Here is a 16,597-nt window from a genome sequence, read left to right on the forward strand (position 1 = left end):
AATAAAGCCAGGTTTCCATTCTGACAAAAAAAAAAAAAAAGATGAGCCCCAGAAATTCAAAGGACTCCAAATCTTAGAAGGTTCACAGGGTGCAGTGCTGAGTGACACTAACAGACAAGGAAATGTGGGCTCATTGTTAATATGGACCCATTTGATTGGAACTCGGGGTCTCGCTTGACTTAATTTCCTTAATTTCCTCATCAAGGGAACTCTAGCCTTTAAGTGTAAAGCGTGACACTTAAGCTTAGCATTCATTGTCACCAGTCAGATCTGCATCAGAAACTTCGCCCCACTTCCTCGTAATCCTTCTCCAAGACTGCCAAGTCTTCCCTGGCTTCTACAAACTCGCCCTCCTCCATGCCTTCCCTAATATACCAGTGCAGAAACGCCTTCTTGGCGTACATGAGGTCGAACTTGTGTCCCAGGCGGGCCCAGGCCTCCACGACCGCCGTGCTGTTGCTCAGCATACAGACAGCCCGCTGGACCTCGGCCAGGTCCCCTCCCGGCACTGCCCGGGGGGGATGACCATTGATGCCCACCTTGAATCCAGTTGGACACCAATCTACAAACTGGACAGAGTTCCTTGTCTTCATGGCTGCAATTGCCGTGTTCACATCCTTGGGGACCACATCCCCTCTGTAGAGCAGGCAGCAGGCCACGTACTTCCCCAGGCGAGAGTCACACTTGACCAGCTGGTTGGAGGACTCGAAGCAAGCAGCTGTGATGTCTGACACAGAGGGCTCCTCGTGGTGGGCGTTGTCCGCAGAGATGATGGGGGCGAAGCTGGTCATGGGGAAGTGTATTCTAGGGTAAGGTACGAGGTTGGTCTGGAATTCAATCAGGTCCACGTTCAGGGCCCCCTCAAACCGGAGGGAAGTGGTGATGGAAGATACTGCCTGACTCAGCAATCTGTTGATGCTGGCATAAGACGGGTGTTCAACGTCAAGTTTGCGATGGCATATGTCATAGATGGCCTCGTTATCCACCAGGAAGGTACAGTCCGCATGCTCTATGGTGGGATGGGTGGTGAGGATGGTGTTGTAAGGCTCCACTATAGCCGTGGAGATCCGAGGGGCTGGGTAGACAGAGAACTCCAGTTTAGCCTTCGTGCTGTAGTCTATGGAGAGCTGCTCCATTAAGAGAGACGTAAATCCTGATCCAGTGCCTCCTCCAAAGCTTCGGAAAATCAAAAAGCCCTGAAGACCACTGCACTGTTCCGCCTAGGGAAAGTAAAAGGGACGTAAGAATTCAGCCAAATAAACCCAGAAGCAGTGGTAGCCGTGGGACACAACTAGTACCCCAAAACAAACAGAAACTTTCAGAAAGAACTGGTTTACCATCACTAACTCATCACAGACATATTTACTTTGAAACATACTTGAGAAGTCACTTCTGGAGTGGGGGAAGTGCTTAGAGTTTTGCTGTAAGCAAAGCATAAATATTCAACTGTCTTTTGCTACCCCTGATGAGTTTATCTGTATGTGATCTAAAGTAAGGTCTTTATCAATAACAAAGAAAATGACAAGCAAAATATTGAAGTAATATAATCCCCCCCCGCGGTAGATGAAGTACCTTTCATTTTCATACCCAATCTACTGTGCTAGTGTAAAAGATACTGTATTCCCTAACGATTATGCCAAACATCAAAATTTTTACTAGACAAAGGATTCTCCAGACACAGGTCCTTAGGGAAGAATTAACTGTCAGTAAAGAGTAACTGATCTCCAGGTAGGATGTGCTTCCTGTTAACTTTACAGATCTTAGTAACTATTGGAAAATGACAAGTTTTAGAGTTCTTTGGAAGTCTCTGATAAAAAGATATGCCATGAGTCAGCAGAAGCAGGAGTAGATGGGGGCTAGTCACTAAAAAGAAGGAAACCCTGCTGTTTGTGACAACGTGGATGGACCTTGTGGGCAGTTAAGCAAAGTGAAATAAGTCAGACAGAGAAAGAAAAGTACTGCATCATCTCACTTATATGTGGAATCGAAAAAAGCCAAACTCAGAAACAGTAGAATAGTAGTTGTGAGGAGCTGGGGTCGGGGGGCGGGAGATGCTGCTCAAAGCGTATAAACTTCCAGTTATAAGATGATTAAGTTATTGGGATCTAATGTACAGCATGGTGAGTGTAGTTAACAGCACTGTGTTGTAAACTTGAAAGCTGCTAAGAGAACAGATCTTAAATGTTGTCGTCTCCACACACACAAAAAGGTAATTATGTGAGGGATGGATGTATTAACTAGCCTGATTGTGGTGATCATTTGGCAATATATTCCTGTGTCACATCACCATGATGTACACCTTAACTTTACACAATGTTATAGGTCAATTATACCTCAATAAAACGGGGGGAGATAAAATAAAATATTTCCTCATAAATATAAAAAGAAAAACAAAATAGTCGATGGGGGCTGTACAGTAAGTGCAAAGGCTTCTTTCCCCTGCCTAGTAAGGAAGGTAGTCAGTGCCCACATCAGGACCAGCCCAGCTTTGAGCATGTGCAAGAGGCTTCCAGGGGAGAGGTTGGGTGGTGATGGAGGCGTAGGTAGAAAGTGCTGCTTGGGCGGGTCCCACAGGATCACAGGCACACAGGCACTGCCTGTGAAAGGAGAGAGGAGCCACTTGCCAGCTTTCGGAGCCTCTCCAGCACCAGATCGAGGATCTCTGGCCCCACAGAGTAGCGACCACGGGCGTAGTTATTGGCAGCATCCTCCTTTCCGCTGACGAGCTGCTCCGGGTGGAAGAGTGAGCGGTACCTGCCTGCACGAATCTCATCTGCCAAGAGGAAAGGAGGTCAGTGCAGTCCACTCCATCCCACCCCTAACTCTTGCACAGCCCTGTACCCTGACTCGCTTTCTCTCTTCTAATGTCCTATAAAGAAATGGATTTAAACTGCCCAACTGGCCCTTCTTAATCGAGGAAAAGGTATAATTATCCCCATATAAATTGAAAGCACGTTTTTCCGTCATACACCCTTTATTAGTTTCTCAGGGCTACTGTAACAAAGTACAACTAACTTTGTGGCTTAAAACAAGGGAAATTTATTGCCTCATAGTTCAGGAGGCTGTAAGTTCAATGTCCAGATGTCGGCAGGGCTGGTTCCTTCTGGAGGCTCTGGTGGAGAAATGGCCGCATGCCTCTCTCCCAGCTTCTGGTGACTGCATACATTTCTTGGAGTTCTTGGCCGGCAGCTACATCACATCATCTCTGCCCCCATCACAATGCCCCCTTTTCCTGTCCGTGTGTTCTCTCTTCTCATAGGTGTACTGAGGGGACCACCCTGCTCTTAGAAAATGAGTGTTTTTCCTCTTAGGCAGGAGCTTCTAGGTATCTGATGCCAAGTCCATTGGGGTACATCTGCATAAATACATGTCATCAAGCCAATTTTATCATTATTATTTATAATTGTTATATGGGCCATATATCATCCATATATCCAACCAGATCATTGGACATAGGGCCTCCCTAATCTGGTATGACCTCATCTTAACTATGTACATCTGCAAAGACTCCAGTTCCAAATAAACTCATATTCTAGGGTGCTAGGTGGGTGCAGAGTTTTGGGGGGACAACATTCAACCCACCACACATGCGTGGTACTTTTGAATTTTAAGATAAAGAGCCAGCTGTGTGCTGGAAAAGCATACCAATCTAAATGATTAGTTATATGCTTAAAAAGAGGCTTTCACAAGAAAAACGGAGCTGGAGGAGTCAGGTTCCTGGGCTTCAGACTATACTACAAAGCTACAGTAATCAAGATGGTATGGTACTGGCACAAAAACAGAAATGTAGATCAATGGAACAGGATAGAAAGCCCGGAGGTAAACCCACACACATATGGTCACCTTATTTTTGATAAAGGAGGCAAGAATATACAATGGAGAAAAGACAGCCTCTTCAATAAGTGGTGCTGGGAAAACTGGACTGCTACATGTAAAAGAATGAAATTAGAACACTCCCTAACACCATACACAAAAATAAACTCAAAATGGATTAAAGACCTAAATGTAAGGTCATACACTATAAAACTCTTAGAGGAAAACAGGAAGAACACTCTACAACATAAATCACAGCAAGATCCTTTCTGACCAACCTCCTAGAGAAATGGAAATAAAAACAACAATAAACAAATGGGACCTAATGGAACTTGAAAGCTTTTGCACAGCAAAGGAAAACATAAACAAGATGAAAAGACAACCCTCAGAATGGGAGAAAATATTTGCAAATGAAGCAACTGACAAAGGATTAATCTCCAAAATTTACAAGCAGCTCATGCAGCTCAATATCAAAAAACAAACAACCCCATCCAAAAATGGGCAGAAGACCTAAATAGACATTTCTCCAAAGAAGATATACAGATTGCCAACAAACACATGAAGGGATGCTCAACATCACTAATCATTAGAGAAATGCAAATCAAAACTACAATGAGGTATCACCTCACACCAGTCAGAATGGCCATCATCAAAAAATCTACAAACAATAAATGGTGGAGAGGGTGTGGAGAAAAGGGAAGCCTCTTGCACTGTTGGTGGGAATGTAAATTGATAAAGCCACTGTGGAGAATGGTATGGAGGTTCCTTAAAAAACTAAAATAGAACTACCATACGACCCAGCAATCCCACTACTGGGCATATACCCTGAGGAAACCATAATTCAAAAAGAGTCATGTACCACAATGTTCATTGCAGTTCTATTTACAATAGCCAGGACATGGAAACAACCTAAGTGTGCATTGACAGATGAATAGATAAAGAAGATGTGGCACATATATACAATGGAATATTACTCAGCCATAAAAAGGAACAAAGCTGAGTTATTTGTAGTGAGGTGGATTGACCTAGAGTCTGTCATACAGAGTGAAGTAAGTCAGTAAGAGAAAAACAAATACCGTACACTAACACATATACATGGAATCTAAAAAAACAAAACAAAAAACAGAAAAAAACCATGGTTCTGAAGAACCTAGGAGCAGGATAGGAATAAAGATGCAGATGTAGAGAATGGACTTGACATGGGGAGGGGGAGGGGTAAGCTGGGACAAAGTGAGAGAGTGGCATGGACATACATACACTACCAAATGTAAAATAGATAGCTAGTGAGAAGCAGACTCATAGTACAGGGAGATCAGCTCGGTGCTTTGTGACCACCTAGAGGGGTGGGATAGGGAGGGTGGGAGGGAGATGCAAGAGGGAGGAGATATGGGGATATATGTATAGCTGATTCACTTTTTTATAAAACAGAAACTAACACACCGTTGTAAAGCAATTATACTACAATAAAGATGTTAAAAAAAAAAAAAGAGAAGCATGCAAACTCAAATGCCCACACCACTTGGTGCAGTTAACACAAATGCCTGAAGCAGGGAAATAGCGTGAAGATGTCAGTATTCCATACAACCAAGCATAACCCTTGCTGGTTTCATTCCCTTTTAAAACAAGAAAACATCAAGACACAGCATGTCCAAGGGCCAGGTCACACTCACCTACCTTAGAATTAACCAAACAGCGTGATTCCTGAAGATCGACGCAGTGGCATTTGAGGGCTAGGGAGGTTCTGGGAATGTTGTCCTGGTTATAGCGGGTAGGATACGCATTGCATAGCAGTTCAGAGCATGTGCTCAAGAATCAATTTCCTGGGTGCATGGCTGGCCTTCCTCATTTAGCTATAGAGCAGTTACTTAGTGTCTCTAAGCCCCAGTTATATCCTCTCACAAATGAGGATGATAGCAAGACCTACCCCAGTGAGTTATCATGAGGATTAAAGACCACAGAGCATGATGCATGGCCCATATAACGATTATAAATAATAATGATAATGGCTTCGTGTCATGCATTTATGCAGATGTACCTCAATGGCCTTGGCATCAGATACCTAGAAGCTCCTGCCTAAGAGGAAAAGCATTCATTTTCTAAGAGCAAGGTGGTCCCCTCAGTACACCTTGCTCTCCTGTGTATGACCATGTATATGACCACAATTTGGTACACCCCTAAATGTTTAAATTTAATAAAACTGAGTTGAAATTACTTTTAACTAACATATGCACACCAAAAAACAACCACCAAAGTTGGGATGTTTTAAAGATATATTTACAAACAAGTGGGCATATAATTCCAGGTAGACTACCAGCTTCTCACCTGAAGTTATAAGGCTGAGTTCAGTTTAAGTAGGGAATCTATGGAAGCCTGCTTCTTCAAGACAATGTCCAATTGAGTCCTTGAGGGTGGTCAGTTCCATAAATTCCTTCAGTAAAATCCACTTTCTGGGAGATCAGTGATATAGCACCACCATTCACAAGTATACAAATTTCTGCCATGTTTCCACCCTGCTCAGAGACCATGTACCTGGCCCAGCATCCTTAACCAGCATCCACAGGGACTTTGGTGGTTTTAAAACATGATTATTATTTGATGGTTCCTTGGCTTCCTTACCTCCATTCCAGGTTAAGCCTTCTAGGACTCCCCTATATCAATGTCCTCCTCATTTTCAAGCTGAAACAACACTCACGGGTGTCTGGATGTGTCTTTGCTCATGGTTTCCATCTCTCTCACCTGTGAACTATTAAAATCCCCCTGCCCAGTCTTCCAGACTCAGAGGAACTATCACTTGGTCCATAAGGTCTTTTCTGATCTTTTCCATAGAGGTAAAGCTCAGGCCTCACTTCCTTCAGATTCCTACGCACCACCTCCTCAGTAAAGCTTTCCTTGATGTTCCTTTTGAAAAACAGCCCCCTCAGCCCACACGCAATATTCCCTTCCCCTATGGCCCTGCTTTGTTTTTCCCCATGCTCCGATCGCCACCAGACACACTATTTGGCTTTTATAGGTCTGCACCCCACTAGAATGTAAGCTCCAGGAAGACTGATACTATATATCTCTCCAATGTCAAGATAGTGTCTGACCATATGAGGCATTTTTATTTGTTGAATAAAACAAGGAAAATCAGTGCCTCCTCTCTAAACCCTGGAGCTTATGGTGTTTTGTTTGGACCAGCTCAAGATCCTCAAAATTGCCCTCCCTCCAGGCTGAGTTCTAGAGCATTGGGGAATTTCTTCTGGTCTTTGCCTGCCGACTGTCTCTCCTCCAGCTTGCTTAGCTTCTGATCCTGGGTCCTCCTATTTGCCTAGGTCTTTGGATTAGCACAAGTTAAAATATCTGCTACAATATTCATAATGCTGGGGTGTGACCTCTCACATTGCTCCTTCAGCCACATTTACCGAGGTCCTCTGGGGACGTATTCTACCCTGCCCAGGATCATGGCACACCAGACTCCAGCTAAAGCTCACAGTTGCAAACTCCCATTTGTTTGAAACGAAAATTCAGACATTCTCTTAGTGCACTTATAACTCAAGTCAGAATATGACGCGATTGCCTCTCTCAGGTTCCATACTAGTCTTGCCTGTTCTTGAAGCCATCAGCAGCTCCTTATTTTTAATTCTTTCACAACATTTAGCAGAGTAATACTGAATCAATATAAATCTTGGCCTTGACATTTCTTAACTTCCACCTATTAATTTAAAAAACCTTTCTATCATTTCCCTCACGTTGACATCACCGTACTTTCTCCATCAGTTTGTTACTTGATTCAGACTTCGTTCTGATGAGGAAATGAACTCCAATCCAGATTGTATTTTCCAAAGAAGACTGTAATGATATTTCCTATCTCACTTGTGCTTCTAGAACCTCACTATTTCTGTATCAAGAGGTGAGGTCTATATCCCTTCCCAGGATGGATCTTTGTAACCGCTTCAACCCATGGAGGACAGCTGAAGTGACACAATGTGACTTCTGAGGCCAGGTTATAAAAATGCCATGGATTTCTGCCTTGTTCTCGTGGGATGCTTGTTCTTGGAACCCAGCTACCATGCCACAAGGATGCACGAGCAGCCCACAGTGACCCCACAGCTCTGGCTTAGCTCTCAGCCAACAGCCAGCACCAACTCGCCAGCCAAGCGAGTGAGCCACTTTCAAAGTGAATCTTCCTGCTCCCACTTGAGTCTACCTTCCTGACACCATATGGACCAGAGGAGCTGTCCTCTGAGCCCTGTCCAAACTGCAGATTCATGGAGAAAGTAATGGTTGTTGGTGTTTTAAACTGCTACGTTTGGAGGCGATTTATTACACAGCGGAAAATAATTGATACAGAGTACCAAACCCAAACCCACCCTCCTCTGTAGTTTTCTCTGAAGTCAGCAAGACCCTTTCTCTCCCCAGCATTTCGCCAGCTCCACTTCAAGTGTTTTTGCACGAGATACTACAACATCTGCTGTTAATAATCATAAGTAATCATTTTATAATCATTAATCATCATTTCCCCACAATTAGAAGAGTTATTTAGCTCCTTCCTTCTTCGGAATCATGTTCAACTAGTCTATTCTCTAAAAGCAGGTAATGCCAAATTTCAGATTCTTTGTCAGAAGCTTCTAGCAACTGGTTTTCAAACCCAGGAAAAGATTTAGTGTTCTGTTACAGTAGATTGTGTGGAGAAACTAACAAGGTTTTCGTTCTTTTCGTCACACAGAAAAAGAAGGCTAAGTTAGTCTTCCCTTTGGGTTTGTTTGTCATGTTGATCACCCTAAGTGTCCACTGAGAGATGCTCTAAATTTGGAAAAGGGCCATATGATCCTATTCAGATAGATTCATGTAATCTGATGATCCCACCCACTGATACTTGCTTGTTTGGGTTGTGGACCCGGTTAAGCACACTAGAACGTAAAATGTACATTACCTACAACAGTTGGCTCCAGGTCCATGAAGAGTGCTCTGGGCACGTGCTTCCCAGCTCTGGTCTCACAAAAGAAGGAATCGAAAGATGCACCCATAGGCTCCGTTCTGGCACGTGCCTGCGGATCCTGCCTGCCGTCGAGAACAACGCCATCTGGCTGGATTCCGTGTTCCAGGCAGTAGAGCTCCCAACAGGCATCCCCAATCTGGACGCCAGCTTGGCCAATGTGGACAGACAGGCACTCCCTCTGAAATGAGCCGTAGTATTTAAGTTACAGCTGTGCATCTTCCTAACATGATAATACGAGCTACATCACTCAGCAGTTCCGCTCAGGGCTGAGAGAAAGCAGGCTAGCGTATGCCAGCAAGAGAACTTTGTGATAAAGCTAATGAAAACTGTTTCATGGAAACCAAAAACCAAGGTACAGGTAAGCTTCAGGAACAATTAAACCAAGGACTCCAGTTCACACAACATAAATTAAGCATCTATTGTGTAATGGGCTAAGGATGAGTTAAGACATATCATATATGAATAAAATCAAGCTTTCTCACCCAGAAAAAATTAGTTATTGGAAAGGAATAAAACCAAAATCAATGTACAGCCTGATATATGTTAAAACTCACTGCAGTAAATCTCATATCTTGAGATTTTACATTTACTGTTCATATGTGCTCTAAATAAGGAAGGATGTTCTAAGCTTAAAAGTAGTGCAAAATTTACCAAGGAAACATGCTATAGATTTAATAACCCCAAAATGTAAAAACTCCATACTATAATAAACAAACAAAAATACTGATGTATATAAAAAAGGATTTATGTATAGCCCTTCATATATGAGCTATACATAAGGCAATTTTATATACATCAATTAAAAAATACTTGAGACATCTATTAGATAAATAGGAAAATGACATAAACAAATGAATTACAAAAGAAAGAAATGATCTAAAATGCAAAGATTTAGGCACAATGGCATTCACAGTATCATTATTTATAAGAGTAAAAACCAAGAACCAATCTACTTAACCATTTACCTATTGTTGGGCATTTAAAGGAAAGTACATCGATACAATGGCATGCTATGCAAACCTTCAACAGTTACCAAAAAATTGTATGACATGGGAAATACTTATGTTAAAATGTTACATGAAAGCATATGTTATATAATTGTATATAAAGTATGATGTCAAATACATTTAAAAATAAGCTTACTCAGCCATAAAAAAGAATGAAATAATGCCATTTGCAGCAACATGGATGGGCCTAGAGATTATCATACTAAGTGAAGTAAGTCAGAGAAGGACAAATATCATATGATACCACTTATATGTGGAATCTAAAAAATGATACAAACGAACTTCTTTACAAAACAGAAACATACCCACAGACATAAAAAACAAACTTATAGTTACCAAAGGGGAAGAGGGGAGAAATAAATATAAATACATATAACATAGATAAACAACGAGGTCCTACTGAATGACACAGGGAATTGTATTCAACATTCTGTAATAAACCATAATAGAAAAGAATATGAAAAAGAATATATATATGTATAACTGAATCACTTTGCTGTACACAAGAAACTAACTCAACTTTGTAAATCAACTATACATCAACAAAAATAAACAAATAAAATAAAAGTAAAAATAAGCACAGAAAAAAAGTCTTTAAAATGCATCAAAATATTAACTCTAGTTACATCTGGGTAGAATTTTTTTACCTGTTTAAACTTACCTATTTTCTTCACCCTCATTAGCCTCCCCTCTCCTCTTCCACTTTTTTTCCTTTTTTCTTTCTTTTTTTTTTTTTTTTTTTTTTGCGGTACGCGGGCCTCTCACTGTTGTGGCCTCTCCCGTTCTGGAGCACAGGCTCCGGACGCGCAGGCTCAGCGGCCATGGCTCACGGACCCAGCCGCTCCCTGGCATGTGGGATCCTCCCGGACCGGGGCACGAACCCGCGTCCCCTGCATCAGCAGGCGGACTCTCAACCACTGCGCCACCAGGGAAGCCCTCCTCTCCCACTTTTAAATTACCATTCACTTTTATTTTTTTTTAAGGCAAACAACTTTTTTTTGTAATTTAAATATCTACTCATCTAAGAGAGGGGAGAAAAAGTTAAATCCTAAAAATCTAAAGGGACAGCAATTGCTGGCTTTAATATCGTTGTGTTTTGATTGCCGATGGTCATGGAACAAGTCTGTGCAGAGGGTCTTACAGGGTGAGAAGTCTGTTTACTGCATCATCAGGACCCTTCAGGCTGTCTGCCTGATATGCTGATAGGCAACCCTGCCCTCCTCTGTCTGTCCGTGGCTGCACTTTCCCAAGGTCTGAGATTCAACCACAAAAAGACCACCGATTGGAGGAGGGGAGGGAGGTCTCTGTGGCCAGTCACAGCCCTGCCATCTGACCCAGACTCTGCTCACGCTGCTTGTGCTCAGCCATAAAAACCCTGTACTTTGTCTCCTTGAGTCACGGGCATAACACAGAGCTCTGTGCTTTATGAGGAATTCAAGTTCATTACCTGAGTAGAACTTCCCTTTGATTTCGTTTGTATGCAACCATGTCTCTCATGACAAAGGAAGTGAACTCAATTTACAAAGCACTTCACTTAGTACCAACCAATTTTTCCAACCTCTATCTGGCACAGAAAAATCAAAACAACATATTCCATCAACAGCCTTCTAACACCTGAGTCTGTAAAGCACAGCTTCAATCCTCTCTCCTCCCAAAGGACTTAAGAGGATCTCAGTACATTAGCTACTGTAATCAGATCAAAACTTACCCCAATTCCTAGATTTAGGTACAAACTTAAAAGTGGTGGAGGGGTGGGGGTGGAGGGGGTGAAGGGGGGCGGCGAATTCCTTGTTTCTGTGTCATTAAAACCAATTGCATGTAGATTTCTCTCACAACATCCTTCCATGACTGTTTTCCACCCAGTCCAACAGGTCATGCACACAGGGTACTTGCTCTTAATATTCACGGTAAAAATAATCGCCAACATGAAAAACGATTGCTGATCTTCATGGGGACTGTTCTCCCAAGTGATACAGACATAGGAGGGAAACTGAGCTTTTTGAACTTGGCAGGAATACTTGGCCCAAGAAGGACCAATCTTGCCCATCCTGGTTTGAGAAGCAGCTGAGTTTATCTCATAACTGTATCCCAGGGACAGAAGGCTATCTCCACCTTATTCTTAGCCTTTTCCTCCTTTCCAAACTATCTGTTAAAATATTAGTCACACTATATAAAATAAAGACTGTAAAATGCCCACTGAATATCAGTAGTGATGTCACAGCACATTAATAAATGCTGCTTTAAAGCTTATTGGGAATTACTAGGACAGCACAGTTTTTTAATTACCTTTTTATTTTGAGATAAATATGAATTGTAGATTCATGTGTGGTTATAAGAAATAATGCAGAAAGAGCTCATGGATCCCTTACCTGTTTTTCTCCAGTGGAAATATCTTGCAAGATCACACCCAGAATATCAAAACTGATACACTCAAGACAGAGCATTTCCATTACTGCAAGGATCCCTGATGTAGGAAGGCATAATTTTTAAGAGCAAAACAATATAAAATAAACATCCTTAAAATGTTGGAGAGAGAGTCCAATGGGGTGAGAAGATCAAAGATGAAAAAGTAATTCGAATTCTTGCTTCCATTTAAGAATTAAAAATTCTAAGACTAAAAATTACTGTGACTGGAACATAAGAGATAAGAACACTGTTGGTGGAAACATGAATTGGTGCAGCCACTGTGGAAAACAGTTTGAAGGTTTCTCAAAAAACTAAAAAGAGAACTGTCATATGAAACAGCAATTCCACTCCTGGGTATATTTTTGAGAAAAACAAAAACACTAATTCGAAAAGATACATGAACCCCAGTGTTCATAACAGCAGCATTATTTACAATTGTCAAGACACGGAAGCCACCTGAGTGTCCATCAACAGATGAATGGATAAAGAAGTGGTATATACACACACACACACACACACACACACACACACACACACACACACACAAAATGGAATATTACTCAGCCATTAAAACAGAACAAATTTTTGCCATTTGCAGCAACATGGATGGACTTGAAAAATTGAAATAAGTCAGACAGAGACAAACATGTATGATATCACTTATATGTGGAATCTAAAAAATACAAGAAACTAGTGAATATAACAAAAAGAAGCAGACTCACAGATATAGAGAAAAACTAGTGGTTAGCAGAGGGGAGAGTGAAGGGGGGAGGGCAATTTAGGGGTAGGGGACTAAATGGTACAAACTATTAGGTATAGAATAAGTGACAAGGATACATTGTACAACATGGGGAATAGAGCCAATATTTTATAGTAATTACAAATGGAGTATGACCTTTGAAAATTGTGAATCACTATATAGCACACCTGTAACATATAATATTGTATAGCAGACTCTACGTCAATTAAAAAAAGAAATAAAAAACCAAGAGAGTGAAAGGAAAGTGGATCATAAGAGGTGGTCCCCAAACAGAATTATTGTAAGTAACTGTATTAATTATTGTCCTCAAAGAACTAGACTCAAGAGAGGACAACATAGAGGTCCCTGCGCTTCACCCAGCCTCACATTTATGAGCTCAGCAACGGTGACCTGGCTCTGAAGTTTCCAGAAACTCTGAAAGCATTACTAAAAACGAAGCCACTGGTTTCTACAGAAAAACCAGCACACTCAAGTCTAAAGCAAATGTAAAAACTAAAGGAAGGAGACGATCTTGCCTCAGTGCTTCCGTTAAAGGCAGTGAACCACTACAAATCAACAAAGCTTGTCCTAAAAGCAGCAGAATTATAGATGAATAGATGAGATTCAGAGCAGATTCAAATCTGATCCAAACACAGATATTTAAAGAAACAAATGCCTCTTTAAAAATTTCTTCTCTTGTGTCAGGAATCTATGAAGAATTGTTTGGTGGGGGAAAAGAGAGACACACATGATGAAAAAAATTTGCTGCAACTGTTGACAGCAACACTGTCAGCAACATAGAAGCCACTTACCATGCTGATCTGCAGGTGCCCCACTGCCCAGTGGTACTGACAGGAGGAGCCGCCCAGGTAAGCTTTATCAAAGGGCAGGAAGTGACTCTACCTGAGGGCTGAGACACTTAAAGCAGCACAGCCTCTTTTCAGTTTTTCACTTCTCTGGTGTCAGAGGAGCTGTGATGCGCCTACCTGAACACCCTGTGATAAAGTCTGTGCACAACTACCGATGAATTATCTAAAGCTTATCCAAATCTGCTTGCGACGTATACCTAGGTTGAAAATAACAAATGTCTTTAAGAAAGAATCCTCCTCTTGTATTAAGAATGTATGAGGGGCTTCCCTGGTGGCGCAGTGGTTGAGAGTCCGCCTGCCGATTCAGGGGACACGGGTTCGTGCCCCGGTCCGGGAAGATCCCACATGCCGCCGAGCGGCTGGGTCCGTGAGCCATGGCCGCTGAGCCTGAGCGTCCGGAGTCTGTGCTCCGCAACGGGAGAGACCACAACAGTGAGAGGCCCTCGTACCGCAAAAAAAAAAAAAAAAAAAAAAAAAAAAAGACAGAATTTGAATTAACAGGAGAAAAGCAAACAGATTTTTACACGTACAGAGGAGCCTCCATAGGAAAATAAAAACGCAAAGAAGGAGCAAAACCTTAGTGCTTATGTACGAGGTTGGACAATGAGAGGGAATTGTGGAAGAGCAAGTAAAATAGACGGGGAGACCAAAAGAAGATAAGAGTTATTTAAACAATTTCTGTTTGTAGAGAATTCTCTGTCCCTGACTCCCCCCATCCTCCTGATATGGGGAGGGCCGCTATCACAGGGGAGATTTATCTCCTGCTTTCATGAAGAAAGGGGGAGGTCAGAAGGCCCTTCTTGCACCTGGTGTTCTTCAAGTGCCTGCAGCTAAAAATAATCCTCCTTCCAAAGCGGCATGTTTAAGGTGGCATATATTGCTACCCTTCAATGTATATACAATTTTATTTCTTAGGATAGATTCCCAGAAAGGGAATCAGAGTGTGAAAGGGGAGGTGATTTTTAAAGCCTTTGACATAAAGAAAGCAGTATTTTAAACCAAAGAATGTGCTATTTAACAATTTTCTTTTTTATTTGAGAAGGTCCTTTACGTGCTGTAGTGCCTTCTTATAATTAGAGGATGAAGGCACTTGGACTCTTCTGCTCTGGAGACAGGAGGTCTCATAATCAGATTTACTGGTTTCCTAGAGAGAGCCCTGAGAACACATTTTTCCAATACCTTTGGTGACCGGGGATTTATCTCACATGAATAATTCAGCGTGTGCAAACCTCATTTTACTTTCAACATCTCCCCACATGCTAAGAAAGATCTAAAATGCTTCCAATTTGCCTTGGCTTGTGGTGAAAGTCCTAATGAACTGTGAACTACTAATCGGGTCTTGGGGATTTAGGAATGGAGTCAGAACTAAATCCCAGGTTACACGTTTTCAACAGGGTGACCCCCTCGGCTACCCTCCCCTTCTAGCTTCTATGAAGTTAAGCGCCTGGAGGTAGGAGGAGAGGGGCGGGACTCCACGTTTCCTAGCAACCGCACGCCGTCCCCTGATTGGCTGGTCGCCGCGCGGCCGCCATTTTCAAACCCCGGAAGATGGCGATGGCGGCGGCGGCGGTGGCGGCGCCCTCCTGACAGGAACTCTTCTCCGGGCCGAAGCGGCCAGGCGCCGTGCGGCTCCCAGCGGGCCTCCCGGGCACCCGGCCACCGCGCCGCCCCCTTCACGCCATGGAGCCCGAGCTGGCGGCCAAGGAGCAGAGCCGGCCGCGGAGGCGAAGCCGCCGGGCCTCGGGACTCAGCGCGGGCGGCGCCGCAGAGCCTTCGGCCGACACCCCCGGGCCGGGGCCAGATGGCAGGTGAGCGCTGGGGGCGGCGGCGCCTGGGGACCCCTCGCGTTGGGTCCGAGGTTGGGGAGGGGGTGGGAGGAGGGGAGGGGCAGGGGAGGGCCGGGCTGCCTACTCTCCTCCCCCTTCTCCCCCCTCCCTCTTCTCCCCACCTTTTTTTCTCCTCCCCCTTCTTTTCCTTCCTCCTCCTCTTCCCCCTTCTCTCATCCTCCTATCATCTTCTCCCTCGTCCTTTATTTCCTTTTCCCACTCCTTCCTACGTCTCCCCTTCCCCCTCCCTCCAATCTCCTCCCCCACCTCCCTCAGGGGGCCTTGGAGATCCTCTAAACATCCATCAGGTTTCGGGCCGGAATTGGGAAGGTTCCTAAATGCCCACGGGGAACTGCTGGGTCGGGGGACGGGAATCGTCCCTGGGGCCAGAGGACTTCTACCAGACAGCAAACTTTTAGCCTAAAAACGAGCATTAATATGAAAAGTTTTGCCGAGGTCAGAGTCCCTCCTTTGGAACCTTGGCCAAGTCGGTGCTCAGCGCAGCTCACGGCCCCAGCCTCCTGGGTAAAGAGAGCAAAGAGGATGGTCGACGAATTTTTAGCTGTTGACACATTTCACATTCTGTCCCGTGTATCTACAAAGGAAGGACACTAGCCGAGGGTTTCAGAGGCTGTGTCTGCAAGAGGAGAGGGTGAGAAAGTGCTAAAGGCGTGGCTTTCCCCTCACGATTTTGCAGGGGGTGGGTTTCCACTGACTGGCGGTTGGACCTTACATCCCTGAAGTTGTGTCCTCATCTGTCAACTGGGATTATAATAGTACCCACTTCCTGTAAGTTGTGAAATTCAGTGAGGTCATGTGTGTAACCCTGTACACAGAGAGCTCTCAACAAATGTTAACTGTTATTTGTTGATTTTTATCTATAATTCCACCTCTGCTCCATCTTTTCAGAAGCACTGTGGTCCACTTCACATTATTACTTGAGATAAACTACAGTTCCT

At 43.4% G+C, this 16,597-nt stretch overlaps 2 protein-coding genes across 2 annotated transcripts in view; one reads left to right on the forward strand and one right to left on the reverse strand.

Annotated features, from left to right (window-relative positions):
- Nucleotides 1-275: 275 nt before the first annotated feature.
- Nucleotides 276-12,248, reverse strand: TUBAL3 (tubulin alpha like 3). Its single transcript, XM_065871784.1, has 4 exons — nt 12,168-12,248; nt 8,726-8,969; nt 2,625-2,773; nt 276-1,220 (listed from the first exon to the last, which is right to left on the reverse strand). The coding sequence occupies exons 1-4, from the start codon at nt 12,246-12,248 to the stop codon at nt 276-278; spliced, it is 1,419 nt and encodes a 472-aa protein (XP_065727856.1).
- Nucleotides 12,249-15,492: 3,244 nt separating this feature from the next.
- NET1 (neuroepithelial cell transforming 1) overlaps nt 15,493-16,597 on the forward strand; it is a 51,585-nt gene continuing 50,480 nt past the window's right edge. The window contains exon 1 of the mRNA XM_065871055.1: nt 15,493-15,620. Coding sequence (XP_065727127.1) covers nt 15,493-15,620 — 128 coding nt within the window. The remainder of the gene's footprint in view (nt 15,621-16,597) is intronic.

This window comes from Phocoena phocoena, chromosome 2, assembly GCF_963924675.1.
Source record: "Phocoena phocoena chromosome 2, mPhoPho1.1, whole genome shotgun sequence".
Lineage (NCBI taxonomy): Eukaryota > Metazoa > Chordata > Mammalia > Artiodactyla > Phocoenidae > Phocoena > Phocoena phocoena.